Here is a 14,735-nt window from a genome sequence, read left to right as displayed (position 1 = left end):
CCCCCCCCCCCCCCCCCCCCCCCCCCCTCCCCCCCCCCCCCCCCCCCCCCCCCCCCACCCCCCCACCCAACCACACCACCCAATTCTGATAATAATGTTTGCCATTTTAAAGAAATCCCATGTCTTCAGAAGTATATCATGATCCTTTCCCTGATCCCTAGCCATGTACGATGACTTCACTTGTAGGGTTAATGTGTGTGTGTGTGTGTGTGTGTGTGTGTGTGTGTGTGTGTGTGTGTGTGTGTGTGTGTGTGTGTGTGTGTGTGTGTGTGTGTGTGTGTGTGTGTGTGTGTGTGTGTGTGTGTGTGTGTGTGTGTGTGTGTGTGTGTGTGTGTGTGTGTGTGTGTGTGTGTGTTTTAGGTTTGGTATTGGCAGGTTCACCACAGAAGAGGAGGTAGACTACACAGCAGAGAAATGTATCCTGCAGGTCTCCAGGCTCAGAGAGATGAGGTGGGTTTAGCTGGACTGATAGTTCTGGGTTTTTTTGGTTAAGTAGTTGGTAATGTAGTGGTAATGATGACACTGTACTCACCAATGTAAAATCGAGAACAGGGTGACATCAATTAGAAGAAATCTGACTGGTCAAGAAACACAAGCAGTCGGACCACAGGTTGGACAAACCTTTTTGTAAGAGAAACCGAAGGTGAACGTTAAAATGATTACCCAAATTGTCCGTTCAGTTCAGCTTCAACGTCGACCTACTGTACCTACTGTTCTTGCGTGCGCAGTTTTCCTGTTTAATGAGGGATTATTACTGTTGTTTCAGGTGCCCCTTACTTTCAGTTCCAATGAAATTGGTTTACAAGAGAGAGAAATATATGTATGAAAAAAAAAAATTAGTTTTATTTTTTTTTTTTAAAATTTTTTTTTTCTAACCACACATTTGATATCTTGGAACAGAGTGACATCACTAAAAGAAGGCTGACGATCGGACAGTTTGGAAATTGGTTTATTCAGATTATCTAAACTTGGATGCCAGCCAAATTTAGCCCCGCCCACAACATTCGAGGTCGGGAAGTTCGGTCTGGACTTGATCCGTTGAGGAGCAATTATTGCCCGAACAAGATCTGTTCGGACCAATCAAATTGTCGGACAGATGACCAACAGTAACAGAATCAACCACGTCGCCAAAGAGCGCTTGGGTTGAATTTGTTTACAACAGGTGGCTGCATGCCGCTGGAGAATTTAGATGTGTAGCTAGATTCCACCATCGCGTCTGTTACAGAAGATATCGACAGCACATTCATTTTAAAATCCTCAACCGGCCTGTCTCAAACCAGCTGATGGTGTGGCTGCGACTCAGCTGTTCAAGTGGCAGAGGCTGGTTTTAGAGGCTTCACCTGTTTCAACGGCCAATATAAGTCAGCTGATAAAGTCAAATATAAACTATATGAATAAAATGTTCATTAATCCATTTTATTTCTGCGTTACAAACAGCTTTACGAAATGGCAGAGTTTTAGACGGAGCCTCAACAACTGCCCGAAAGCACAGTAGCGTTATATGGTGGAGCGAGATAGAGAGAGACTGAAGAGAGAGAGCGCCCAGCGGCGTTGGAACAAAGCCGTGAATCAGAGAAATAAAACGTGTTTTCGCCGATTCATCTCTAGAAATGCGACTGTATCAAGCATGTCACTATCACTAACGTTATCCACATTTATATTTACACGCAACAAATGATATATCCAGCTTCTAAAAGTCGGAAGTTAGAACAAATGCATTGTGCAAAGAGTGGTTGCTATGGAGACCATACACGGTGTTGAGTTCTGTTGCTCTGATTGGTTGTAGGTCTATCCGATGAATGCAGAGGCATTTCTTTCCTTGTTCGGTTGGACCACGCCCAGTAATCACAGTCCAATGGAGCGGTTTCAGACTCACATTCTGACTAGAATCTGAGTAGGACCAGGCTATTCTAAATTACTATTATGTCAGGCTAATCTAAACCAATTGTTTCCAAACTGTCCGATCGTCAGTCTTCTTTTAGTGATGTCACTCTGTTCCAAGATATCAAATGTTAACTTGGTGAGTAAAATGTCACTGACCCATGTTGTAGTAAATTAGAATTCTACTCTAAAACTGACTCCGTTGCTCCATACATATATTTCTCTCTCCCTTTGTCAAGTATATGTATTTCTTTGCATGAATGGGTGACGGCAATATTAACTGTAATGTGTTCTAAATTGTAATATTGTTGTAGGTAAAGCCCACTAACCTGTCTGTCTCTCCGTGTCTCTCTCTCTGTGTCTGTCAGTCCTCTGTGGGAGATGGTTCAAGAAGGCATCGATCTGAAGAGCATCAAGTGGACGCAGCACTAGACTCCTCCCACCTCTTGTTTACTTCCCTGGCTGCCAATGATGATGACGACGATGACAATTGATTCCCAGGGAACTCTGGGAATGGACTAGCTGTTCCTTCCTTTACACAAACACGCACAAACTTCCTGTCCGACTTGAAGTCTGTTTGTAGCTGCAGCTCTGTGTCTCCGTAGAAGCTCCTCTTGTAGCTCTGTCAGGAGATTTATTTCAGAGTTCAGAGATTTGACCAGCACATGGCAACCGTTGCTTGTTGAATGTCGTTCTGTGACACCTAGGTCCTGTATCACAAAGTCAGTTCATCTTAGTCTGGCTCCCTTTCAGGTTACCCGGCTTCACTTTCAGCTATCTCTTGGTTTACTAATCCAGCTCTGAGCATGTTCACCAGAAATGGTGAACAATCATGTTCTTCATGGAGCTGATGACGTCACATGTAACGTCATCAGCTCCATGAATAACATGATATGACAACTAGATGAAACTGTGGGCAAATTATATTACTGAGGTGGAAAAAAAGAAGAGATTTACATCGAGGTGAAATATATTGAGCATAATCGCACAACTAGAATAAAATAAACTGTTGTAGGATTAATGTTTAAATATAAAAGAAAGGTTAAGTCTGTAAATAAGTGTGGGGAGTCTGCTGATCTATAAAAAAGTCTCTACTGCTCCTTATTTCTTGTCACTTTATTGTAAACTCAGGACCTTTGTCCCTGTCAGGAACCAGTAGTAATTATAACTTCAGTTTTTCAGTAGTCTGATTGGTCAGAATTTTGCTTCGTGATATAGCCTCTTGTCAACATGTTGAGCAGAAACCAAACTGTGTTGCGTTACTTTAGCGTCGCTAGGGGCTGCAACTGTAGGCAGTTACTAACCTGTCTTAATATGTAGTAATTCCCAGTCCAAACTTTTTCATTTTATGATTCACAGATTGTTTCCTGCTTTGTTCACATGGCGACACTCACTGCCCTCCCTGTCTCACAACCCAGTCTTGTAGTTTTGCTTTCTCCTCTCCCATCAGTTTTTCAGTTTTCAATAAACAGCAGCATCATGTCAGTTTATCAGCAGTGTTGGCAGCTGCAGTTTGGTTATTCACTTAAAGTCTGGGACACTCTACAAGACTGTAGCCTTTGACCACAATGGCTGACTTTCAAAAAGGTGGAGAGTAAAAACCGCTCAGGTCCAGGTTGTTGATGGGAATCTGAACGTGATCCTCAAAGTCTGAACACAAAAATCAGAAGAATTTGTATTGTGTTCCTGGATGTTCCTGTCACATCTATTAGACTCCCTCGACTGTCTTCTACTGTTACTCTCATATACATTATTATGCAATAAAGTGCTGCTTCAATACACTTTTTTAGTTTGTTTTTTGTTCTTTGTTGATGTGTATTGGGATAATTACATTTGCTGAACAAATGCTACACACCACAGAATGTAAAGCCTTTGCTAGTTTGCAATGCCCGTCCACAGTTGGGCCTGTACACAACACACAAATCAACAAGCATTTATAAATCATAATTTACACAATACAAAACAGACAATACATCTAAATACCATTAACAACTGAATTAAAAGCATATCATTATTTATTATTATATAAAAAGGTACACTACAGTTCACACCAGTAGAAGCAATGTACATAAAAAAGCAAATTCTGTACTGCCTCAGTTTTTATTCATACTGTTTGTCTTACATACCATACATCTAATATTAGTAGTATAGTAAGTATATACTGTAATACTAATAATTCCTAATACCCAGTATGGTGTGGTCAAATGTGCTGAGATTAACCTGGTTGAGGGCCCTTTTGACACCCCACAACGTTTGTAAGTACCCTGTCACAGTCAAGTAAACATTCATTTATGCACCAAGTGTTTACAATATAAGGTTTAGTTTGAAGTTATTAATTGCCATATGCACAAAAATTACAAAGTAGCAGTTGTTGACAATAACAATCTGAGATCTCAGGTTCCCTCCAACGATGCTCAAACAAATACGTATGTCTAAAAAGAAAAAAACATGCAAGTAATAACAAGACTATAAGACATAAATAGTGCAGAAGTTAAAATATATACTTTATCTGTACATTTTATACTAGATTTTGGAACCTGTCTTATTTGCTCCAATTCATCCATAGGAGCATTATTGAGGTCCAACACTGATGTTGGGCGATGCCTGGCTCACAGTTCTTGTTCATCCTAAAGGTGCTGGATTGAGAGCTGAGGTCAGGGCTCTGTGCAAAGGACAGGGTGTCCACATGCTTATGGACATATAGTGTACATGTTTATTGTTATGCACCAAAAACCCCAGAAAGAAGAAGAAGAAACTCTTGTGCAAAGGACAGGGTGTCCACATGCTTATGGACATATAGTGTACATGTTTATTGTTATGCACCAAAAAAACCCAGAAAGAAGAAGAAGAAACTCTTGTGTCATTAGCCCACATTAGCCCTCTTCATTTTCCCCCCACTTTTAAATGTTCACAAGTTCATAAACAGAGGTATACTATAAACAGATACATAGACAGTAAAAAACAAAAGACAAGACAAGACAAGACCTTAAAAAACTAAAAAGACTACATTTATTTATTTTGTAATGCTAGAATTTGTGTTATGTGCATCATAGCATAATTATGTAATGCCTTGAAGGTGTTAATGTCTTTTTTGTTTTTAACATTGGAAAAGATGGTGCTATATTGCTGACACTCATTAATAAAGTTAGCCCTCTTAAGTCTGTAGGGGGCGCTGTCGCTTTGACATCAGGGAAATGCAATCTCGCGGCATCACGTCTGGTATCGCGGTGTTTGCGCCGACATTTCGTGCAGCAGCAACTTTCACAGAAGATATAGGAGAAGACAACCGCTCCGTTCATGAACTAAACCTCAGTGTGTTTGTTGACACATTTCTCGGTAAGAATCTAGCAGCGGCAGCACGCTCAGTGACACACACACACACACCGGGAGCCGAGCACGAGAGGAGCCGCTTAAAACGCGCATCCTGCTCGCTGCTCTGCTCCAACACACAAAGCAAGGTTCACAGCTAGGTGCCAGCTAGGTGGCTAACGAAGTGTTAGCATAGCTAAGCTAAACTAAACTAGCGAGGTTACACTGAGTATTTATGTTGGGAACTGGATAGTTAGCTATGACTCTTTAGGATCTTTCTGTAGAGGGTTTTTGTCGGATACTTATTATAATGACTGTTTTTTTTTTTTTTTTCAAATGTTCAGGCAGGTTTGTTTTAAATGTTTGTCTGTAGCTGCTAGCTACCGTTAGCTAGCTAACCGACGCAATATTAATGTTTTAATGTATTTTTCATTACGGGTCCGCTTATGTTGTAGTTTCCTCACTGTTTGAACTGATTAGGAGAATACGTGTGAGTCCCTGTACAGTTTTGTTTGTAGCTCAGTTTTTCTCGGTTTCCCTGCGTCAGTGCCCACTGCAGACCACAAGCGCAGGCCATGCCCCCTGGTCGTGGCGTCACTCATCCATCACCAGGTGAATTTTGATATGAGAAGGGTAAAGATGAGTGACAGTGGTCATGGAGACATTCTGGGTTTCAGATTGTGTTTCTGTTAGCTGGTAGTTACACACTACCAGCTAACAGATTTTAAGCCCTTTCAGACATGGATTCTGCAAAAGAAATGGCCGCTTTTTGTCCAGACAAAGGTCTCCGTTATGTAAATGCTCATTCATAGTGGTTTCATTCAAACATGACAGATCCATTACAGATGGAGCATCGGCATATGTAAACCGATAAGTGACAGAAAGTGAAGTACACAAATAGTTTGTCCACCAGAGAGAGTAGTGACTAGTTTGTTTTTCAACTGTAAAATGTTCTGCCCTGTACATTTCCTGACTAAAATTATAAAAAGAAAACTCACTTATGTAAGGGAACCTTATCAAAAATGTTCGTTATGAGCATGTAAAGGAATTGAATATCAACCAATGTATCAGATTTTTCCAACTTTCAAATGTCAATATTGTTATGACGAGAATCAGCTTCAATGGCCAAAAGATTGTAAATACGTGCAATGAAAGGAAGACTGATCAGACGTGAATCTGTTATTAAAATCTAAAATAGGCACATTCACAGTGTTTTCTGGATTATCAAACTGATTTCTTTCTTTTTAAATGAATAAATTAGATTTATTGTTAGAGAAATGTTACAGCTCCAACCTCATCAGATTGCCGTTGTGACTTGTACGTAAAAGCAACAGAGGTCTCTTTTTCAAACATGATACTGACATTTGCCTGAACATTTATGTAACAAGATGAATATCTGAAAGGGGCTAAAATTAAGTCAGTGAATAATAGTGCATATGGTTAACTTGTGTTGAAAAGAAAAATAATTTCCATAGTTGAGTTATCTGTACTGTAGTTGTTTATGTTTTTGTCCTGTGCAGGTCGGTGTAGTTCTGTACAAGCAGAACCAGAGATCAGTCAATTCTGAAATAGATGAACTGATGCGGTCTGGAGAACACGTTTAGGTTTAATAGGGAGCAGCCAAAGGCTGTGTGCTTCAGGTTTCATCACACCAGACCCTGTCTCCTTGTCCTGTCTATTGAGATTTGAGCTCCAAGTTGGTTTATGTGTGGAGATTCCCTCATCTTTAAATCTTTTTTTATTTGGAATGATTTAGTCCATGGATGTCGTTCCACTCTTCTCGTTCAATCCCGTTCTTTTTGCTTTGTTTTGAGGTTGGTGACAACATGTGGACAGTTATGTATTCCAGATTTAAACTGAGAAATCAAGGCAGCGTTTTTCTCTTTAATTCTGAATTAGCAGTTTCTGGCTGTTTGATGCAGGTTCTTTTTTTTTTTTTGCCTCTTTTCAGCTCTATTTTGTTTCTTGGCTCATGTGAGTGAGAACTGCAGCTTAACCTTTTGCCTCTCTCTGGATACTCTGGTTGTTTCTGACATTATTAGGGTTTGCCGATTTCGCTCCTGCTGTGTTTTATTCTCTTTCTGCTGTTGATGTTTCACAAAGGCTGTTAGCAGGTCTACACCAATGAGGAACAGGAGGAGTAGATGTCCAGGTTGAAATTTGGTGGTGGGTGTGAATTGTCTGTGCTGAGATTGAGCACTGAAATCATTGATGATGATGATACCTGGCATCGTGTTGGAAGCTGTGGTGGGCTGCAGGTAACAGCCTCACACCCAGTGCAGTTTTTTTTTTTTTTTTTTATAAATTGTATTTTCAACTAACACATTTCATGAGCTTCAGAGTGCCTGAAATGTCAGTTTAGTGAGATATATATATATATATATCCATCCACAACCATAACGTCTGACATTCCTGGATCAAGGTTAGTTAGAGAACAGAAATCTGAAGATGTGTCTGAGGATTTAGAGCTTTTGGGAAGCAGCGAGCATTGCTCTATTGTTCAGTTGGACATCATGTCAGTTTTGCTCAGTCTGCACCTAACTTCTGTTTGCTTTCTCTTCTGATCAGCTGCTGTCTTTGGTGCTGTGCTGCCAGTTGCTGATGTTGCTAATTTACATAATGCATTACATAATTCTAATGTCGCTCTGGTTGATATATTGCTAATGTTGCTCTGGTTGATGTGATGCTAATGTTGCTCTGGTTTACATGTACCTGACATTGCTCTTGTTAAAATACTGGCAACGTTGCTCTTATTATTGCTCTGGTTGATAAGTTAACATGATGTTTTGTTGACAATGTATTGCAGATTTGCTGGTTGACATGTTGCTTGTGTGGTGGTGTTCTACAACCAGTTGCTGAAGTGCTGCCTGCTGATTTGGTGCTGCTTGAGGATTCAGGAAACCGAAGGATTGGTCCTGCTCACCTGTGTGTTGTTCCTGGATTGTTACTTTGTGTTTGCAGGGTGTTGCTGGCTGGTTGCAGCTCAGCATGTCCTATCCTTAGTTTACTTCTTAAATTGTTGTGATGACAGTTTGAGTTTAGTTTGATATTTGGTGTACACCGCCAGCTTTCGTCATTATGGGTTTTGGACAGGTGTGTCTCAGGTAGCAGAGCTCCTTCAGTTTGATTCTGAGATTTGTTGTCCTGCTGCTAGTTTTAAAAAGTCTCTTGTGGCTGTTGAGTTTAATTTTTGTGTGCCGTGTTGAGGTCAAAGACAACCTTTTAGAACTGAGGCTAAAATTAAATCATACACCACACAATGCTTTAATATTCAACTCTTTGGTTAACCTGACTCACCCCGATTTTCCACCAGGCGCGTCCGCGGCTGCACCGCAATTTTGTTCTGTCTGCTGTCATGCGCCATACTTCACTGGGAGCATCTCAGAAGCGGAGTGCCTTGCCTGCCTAACTCGCAGATTTTATTGTCTCTACAAGTACTTGAAAGAACAATCGCATGTTTATTAAGCTAGTATCTACCCTCCACTCCAAGCACTTCTGCAATTAAACTCCATGCCTTCTTTTCTGGCGTTGATTAAAATGATCTGTGGTATCTATTAAGTTTTTTTAACCTCCAAAATTTATCTCTCGTCGTCCGTGGTGTTGTAGAGGAGACATACGATATAGGGGGTGTCTTTTGGTAAATTGACAGGATGCCCTCCTGTTTTACTTCCTGCACGGCTATCCAAACGCCCCACGGCTCTCCTGAAAATAGACCTGGCGCGTATCTTTAGCTGAGCGGAGACCAGCTTCACGCATGCTTCTGGGACGTGACGCGGTCGGTGGAATATCAAGCATTGACTTGAATGGCTGCGATTGCTCGCGGGGCTGCGGTGCCTTCGGAACGCAGCCCAGACACACCCAGTGGAAAATGGGTCTAAGAGTCAGTTATTAACACTCATTAAGAAACACCTAAACTTACTGTAAGTCTGTTCTGAGAAAAGTTGAATTCCATCGAGATGTTTTAAACAGGAATGTTTGTTTTGCTGACTTTTTACCAGGTTTCAGTGTCCTGCAGAAATCCTGTCTGTTGAAACTATACACACATCTTAATTGCATTGGTAAATTGCAAGTTGCATGAAATTCATGAAGGTTTACTGTTGCACAAAATATTTCAGACTCAGCCAAAACTACAAGCAATATCCTTGTACTGTACTGTAAGGGTTACTTTAAAGAGCCAAATTGCACAGTTCATCAGTTATGTACGAGGGCTGATGCACAGAGCAACTCAATTGAGATTTAAGGTCTAAAGAAATTGTATTCTATGAAGTCGTCATTCAGAATCAGAATAGGTTTATTGCCAAATAAGTACTTACAAAAATGTTGCTATGTTGGTTGGTGCATATATTTCATAATTTGCTTCAAGTTCCAAAAGGGTTGATTTCACCTTTTGGAAATAGGATTTTGAATTTAGGAATTTAGGGTTTCTTGCACATATACATATGTACTATATCATATGTATTGTCTATTTACATTGGTGTCATTTCTTAATTCCTCAATTCATTGCCATGGATTTCTTTTACAACACAAAAAAATTTATGAACAGTGGCGCTATGTTAATGCTTACGATTCTGTTGGGGTTTTTAAAAGTCTGATCTCTTAATTTTTAAAGATCTGATAAAACTTAGTCAAAGCTGCAGATGTATAGAGACTGTTTCAGTTAAGCTTTTTTGCTGTTTCCTGCTAATTTTCCACCCCCAACCCCTTCCAAATACCACTGGTTTCCAAATGTCAGGGCCCAAAAATGGGAATGCATAACTTTAAAATTAAAAGAAAATGAAATGAAAGCAGTGTTTATTAGGCCTTTATTGGCCTACGAAGTAATATCTGACATTCCTGAGGAAACATCTGGAAACCACTGGTCTCCCTCTTTCTGCTCTTCATCTGACGGTAGTGTTGCTTTCTCCCCAGGTTGTAGGGCTGTTGTTTAGCAGTCAATATGGCGGTAGTCATCAGGCTGCAGGGTTTGCCCATAGTGGCCGGAACCATGGACATCAGACACTTCTTCTCTGGGCTAACCATCCCTGACGGGGGAGTGCACATCGTGGGGGGTGAGCATGGCGAAGCCTTCATTGTCTTTGCTACTGACGAGGACGCTCGGCTTGGGATGATGCGTACAGGCGGGTCCATTAAAAGCTCCAAAGTGTCCCTGTTGCTTAGCAGCAAGACAGAGATGCAGAACATGATTGAACTCAGCCGCCGCAGGTTTGAGGCTGGGGCGGGCGCTGTGGAGACGGCAGCACCTACAGCAGGAAATGCCAACCGACAAGCAGGCACCGCCCCCATACCCTCAGTACAGCCAGGGGCTGGGGGGAGAAGCAGTAGCCACGGAAACCAAGGTTTTGGTAACACCTCAGCCTCAGTGACGGCAGCAAGCTCATCTCAAGAGCCACCGGGCAACAAGGCAGTGGCCAGTGTGGTGTCCAGCTTCCCCAACAGCTACAGCTCCGCCCCCACAATCACCACAGCTCTGGCATCGCTCAATGCAGGCCCCCCACCCATCCCTCCACTTCCTAGCATGCCTTCCATGCCCACTCTGCCCACTATTCCAGTTCCTCCTCCAGTGTCCTCCCTTCCCCCTGTACCTACTGTCTCTCCCCTTTCCCAAGGTCCTCCTGTGCCTCATATGTCCCACCTTGCCCACATGTCCTCTATGCCTCCCTTCAACCCCTCCTTACCTCCCCCAGGGGGAATGGGTTCTGGCCTCCCTCTTGGAACCCCCAACCCCATGCTATTCAACCCTCTCTCACCTCTGGCCTCGCTGGGCCTCCAGGCCCATATGAAGGCTGCTGCCGCAGCCGCAGGGGTTGGTGTGGCCCATCCCGATGAGTTGTTTGTCCTTCTGCAGAACCTCCCGTTCTCCTGCTCAGAGATGGATGTCAGGGAGTTTTTCCGCGGTCTGGGGGTGGATGGGGTTCGCCTGCTGAGGGACGGGCAGGGTCGGCCAACCGGCAGGGCTATGGTCAAGTTTTTCTCCCCCCAGGACAGCTTTGAAGCTGTGAAGCGGGGAGGTGGCATGATGGGCCAAAGGTTCATTGACATCACCCCTGGCTCTGAGCGGCAGTGGGCCAGCCTCAACGACGGCATGATGGGCCATGCTCCTCACAATATCAGCAAATCAAATAACAGCAATGAGTCACAGGACCAACATCACCGCCGTGGTAATGCTGGGGCAGGAGGCAGGGATCAGCGAGGAAGGTCGCGATCTCCCCACCGGCAGGAGTTCTGCGTCTACCTGAAGGGCCTTCCCTACGAGGCCGACAAGAAACAGATAAAGGAGTTCTTTAACAATTTGGCCATCATGGAGGACAGCATCTACATCGCCTACGGGCCAAATGGGCGAGCCACAGGAGAGGGCTTTCTTGAATTCAAAACAGAACAGGACTACAAGACTGCTCTAGGTGCTCACATGCAGTACATGGGCACTCGCTTCATCCAGGTCCACCCAATCAGCCAGAAGGGAATGCTTGAAAAGATAGATGCCATTCGCAAACGTGAAGCAGTACAGGGTGATGGCAAGGGCCAGGATGGCTTGAAAGTTCCCAGGAACTGTGCTCACATCACCAACATCCCTTACAATGTCTCCAAGAAGGATGTCCGTGCCTTCCTGGAGGGTGTGGGGCTTTACGAGGACACCTTAAAGGTTCTCACAGATAGCCATGGCAACGGTTTAGGGCAAGCTATTTTCCAGCTGCGCACCGAGGAAGACGCCCGCAAAGCTGAAAGACTGCACCGCCAAAAACTCAATGGTCGCGATGCCTTTGTCCATCTGGTGACATTTGAGCAGATGAAGGAAATTGAGAGGAATCCTCCCCCCCAGAACAAGAGGGGCCAACGCAACCAGAACCAGCAGAACCAAAATCAGAACCAGCACCAGCAAGCCCAGCCCAGTCCCCAGCAACCGCAGATCAACCCATTTGCAGGGATTAGTGGGGAGGAGTTTAACTTTCTCAGAAACACAATGGGGAACCTCAACAGTACCCCCTTTGTGACTCAGTTCTCAGCTCCAGGCAATGGGCTGGCAGGCCCTCCTCCTCTCCCTCCTCTGGCAGCAGGGCTGGGGGACATTAATCTGGGCGTTGCTCCTCCGCTAGTGGCTGGTCTTCCTGGAGGCCCGATCCTGGAGCCGCTAAGCTTTCGACCCGGAGGTGCAGGAGGACCTCCATTTAGCCAGGATGCGCTGAGAGGGTTGGTGCCCTTTGACAATGCCAACAGAAAAGGAGGTGGAGGAGGTCAGACCAGAGGGGGAGGGGCTAACAACAATCAAGGGCGTCCAGGGGGCGGGGCTGCTGGTGGACAGCAGGTGTTCACTCCAGGAGCTGACGGTCTCCGTAACCAGCAGGCCCCTGGAGGATCTAACAATCCCAACAATCAACGCGGTGCGGCCGGCCCGACAATTGTAAAGCTTCAGAACATGCCGTTTACTGTAACCGTGGACGAGATCATGGACTTCTTCTATGGCTACCAGGTCCTGCAAGGCTCAGTCTGCCTGCAGTTCAGTGAGAAAGGCCTGCCAACTGGCGAGGCCATGGTGGCCTTCCAGAACCATGAGGAGGCCACTGCCGCTGTTATGGACCTTAATGACCGACCTATTGGAGCACGCAAGGTCAAGATAAGCCTCGGTTAAAGCCCCACCCAAAACAGACAGACTGTATATATATATAAAAAAACAACAACAATAAAACAAAGCCGACATAAACCCTACCTGATTCTGGACACAAACTCACCTACGGCCCAGTTTAGACTTTGCCCAGTCCCTGACCCAAACGGTGATCCAGAATGCAGAATTTTTGCATTTTTGCATTTTTTTTTGGGGTGGAGATGTGTTAAAATGAGAAAATGAGTTTTATTTTTCATTTGTTTAAAATCTGTTGAGGTGTCATCTAAATCCTGCTGCCGCATATTCCATGTGGGCCTGGTCATTACTGAAGCTCCTCCCTGTGTATAGATAATAAAAGGTAAGCCCCCCCCCCTCCCCCCCTGCAGTCTGTCCAGTAGGAAGACTGCTCTTTTCTGCAGCTCCTCCACCAACTCTGGCACAAACTGATCATGTTGATGTTGGCAGGATTTTTGTCCCCTTTTACCCATGTTTCCAATGCAAGCTTTTTGTCAACTCATGTCCAGTTGACACACTGAACATAGTCACCTGTTTTGTTGTAACGGCAACATCGTGATAATAATGAGTTTGACAAACATTGTTGCTGTATGCGCTTAAATATGCTGTGCTGCTGTGGTTAAAATTGTACATGCTCTGTTTCTATGGTAATATCTTAATGTGCTCTGTTGCTGTTGTAAAAATGATGATGAAAAGCCACAGCATGTTGCTATGATAAAATGTCTATGCTCTGTTGCTACGGTAACAACTTCACATGCTCTGTTGCTACGGTAAAACATGCTGTAGATGAAAAGCTTTTCTACCACAGTGAAGTGTTGGATCTCCGTTGCTGTGATAATGTCTTCACATCCTCTGTCGCTATGGTAAAAAATTATGATAAAAAAGCTATGTTGCCATGATCAAATGTTTATGCTCTCCCGCTATGGTGAAATGTCGAGTTGCGACACTGCTCTGTTGCTATGTAGAGAATGTGGGATGGACAGATTGTTTTTATTTTGTAAATAATGACTTTTGGCCACTGAATCTTTTTGCTCTGTCACATTTTTTTCTGATGTCGCTGTGTTTAAACTACGCCACCTCCAGCCCCTCCCTTTCTGCAGCACATGCCCAGTAGGTGTTTGGACTATGGAGCGCTGAGATGAAGTCTGTAGCGTTTTTAGTTGGGTAGCTTTTTGTTGTAAGTATGTATGTTTTGATAATGTTTTGGATGTTTTCACCTTGAAGCTCGTTTTTTTTTGTTTCTATTGTCAGTGTGAACAAATGACCATACATGATGTGGAGTCTCTTTTTGCTTTGGCTAATAAAAGGACGTTCCTGATGGTCACCTGGGATCAGCTCTGTCTGTCTTCTCTTCACTGTCTGATGATGGAAACGTATCTGGTTAATGGGTTCATTTGAGTTAATGACTTAAAAATGTATGTTGCAAAAGTTGAATGGAAGTCTGGGTTGGTTTTGTTTGGAATACAGATGACCTTCTCGTTGACATCTTTAATGCAGTATAAGGTACTTAAAATGATCAATATTCAGCATGCTCTAGGTGGTTCATGCAACAGCTGAGAGCTGCTACCTTGCTAATAAGTAGTGATAGACCAATTAAACGGGCCGTTAAGGCCATTTTGAGGTAATTGGCCAAGGCCTGATTAACTATCATCCTTGTCATTATGGCTGCTGTAGTATGAAGTTAGCGCTCCCCTTTTTGTCAATTTCGCTACTCTATGAGCAATGTCAGCGTCACAGTAGCAAGCCTTCAACCAGCTAGATTAGTTTACAGGGTTTGCAAAAGTACTGCAAGTGAATGTAAAAGTAGATTACTGTAACCTTTTAGGGGGCTTAGCAGTGATCAAATAATTAAATTTTTTTTTAAGAAAGTGCCCATGTCGATAAATAAGGCTCATATTAAGCTTTTTAAGTCACTTATTCTGAGGTTAGGATT

The 14,735-nt window shown here is 43.4% G+C and overlaps 1 protein-coding gene and 1 long non-coding RNA gene across 2 annotated transcripts in view; both read left to right on the top strand.

Annotated features, from left to right (window-relative positions):
* Positions 1–300: 300 nt before the first annotated feature.
* Positions 301–3,662, top strand: LOC120558106. Its single transcript, XR_005639057.1, has 2 exons — positions 301–450; positions 2,250–3,662. It is a non-coding gene; the product is annotated as an uncharacterized LOC120558106 (long non-coding RNA).
* Positions 3,663–5,089: 1,427 nt separating this feature from the next.
* LOC120556829 (RNA-binding protein 12-like) overlaps positions 5,090–14,735 on the top strand; it is a 32,981-nt gene continuing 23,335 nt past the window's right edge. Inside the window, exons 1-2 of the mRNA XM_039796566.1 lie at positions 5,090–5,217; positions 10,099–12,809. Coding sequence (XP_039652500.1) covers positions 10,127–12,809 — 2,683 coding nt within the window. The 5' untranslated portion in view covers positions 5,090–5,217; positions 10,099–10,126. The remainder of the gene's footprint in view (positions 5,218–10,098; positions 12,810–14,735) is intronic.

This window comes from Perca fluviatilis, chromosome 4, assembly GCF_010015445.1.
Source record: "Perca fluviatilis chromosome 4, GENO_Pfluv_1.0, whole genome shotgun sequence".
In the NCBI taxonomy this organism is placed as follows: domain Eukaryota; kingdom Metazoa; phylum Chordata; class Actinopteri; order Perciformes; family Percidae; genus Perca; species Perca fluviatilis.
The sequence above is the reverse complement of the archived record's forward strand: the minus strand, read 5'-3'. Positions and strand labels throughout refer to the sequence as shown.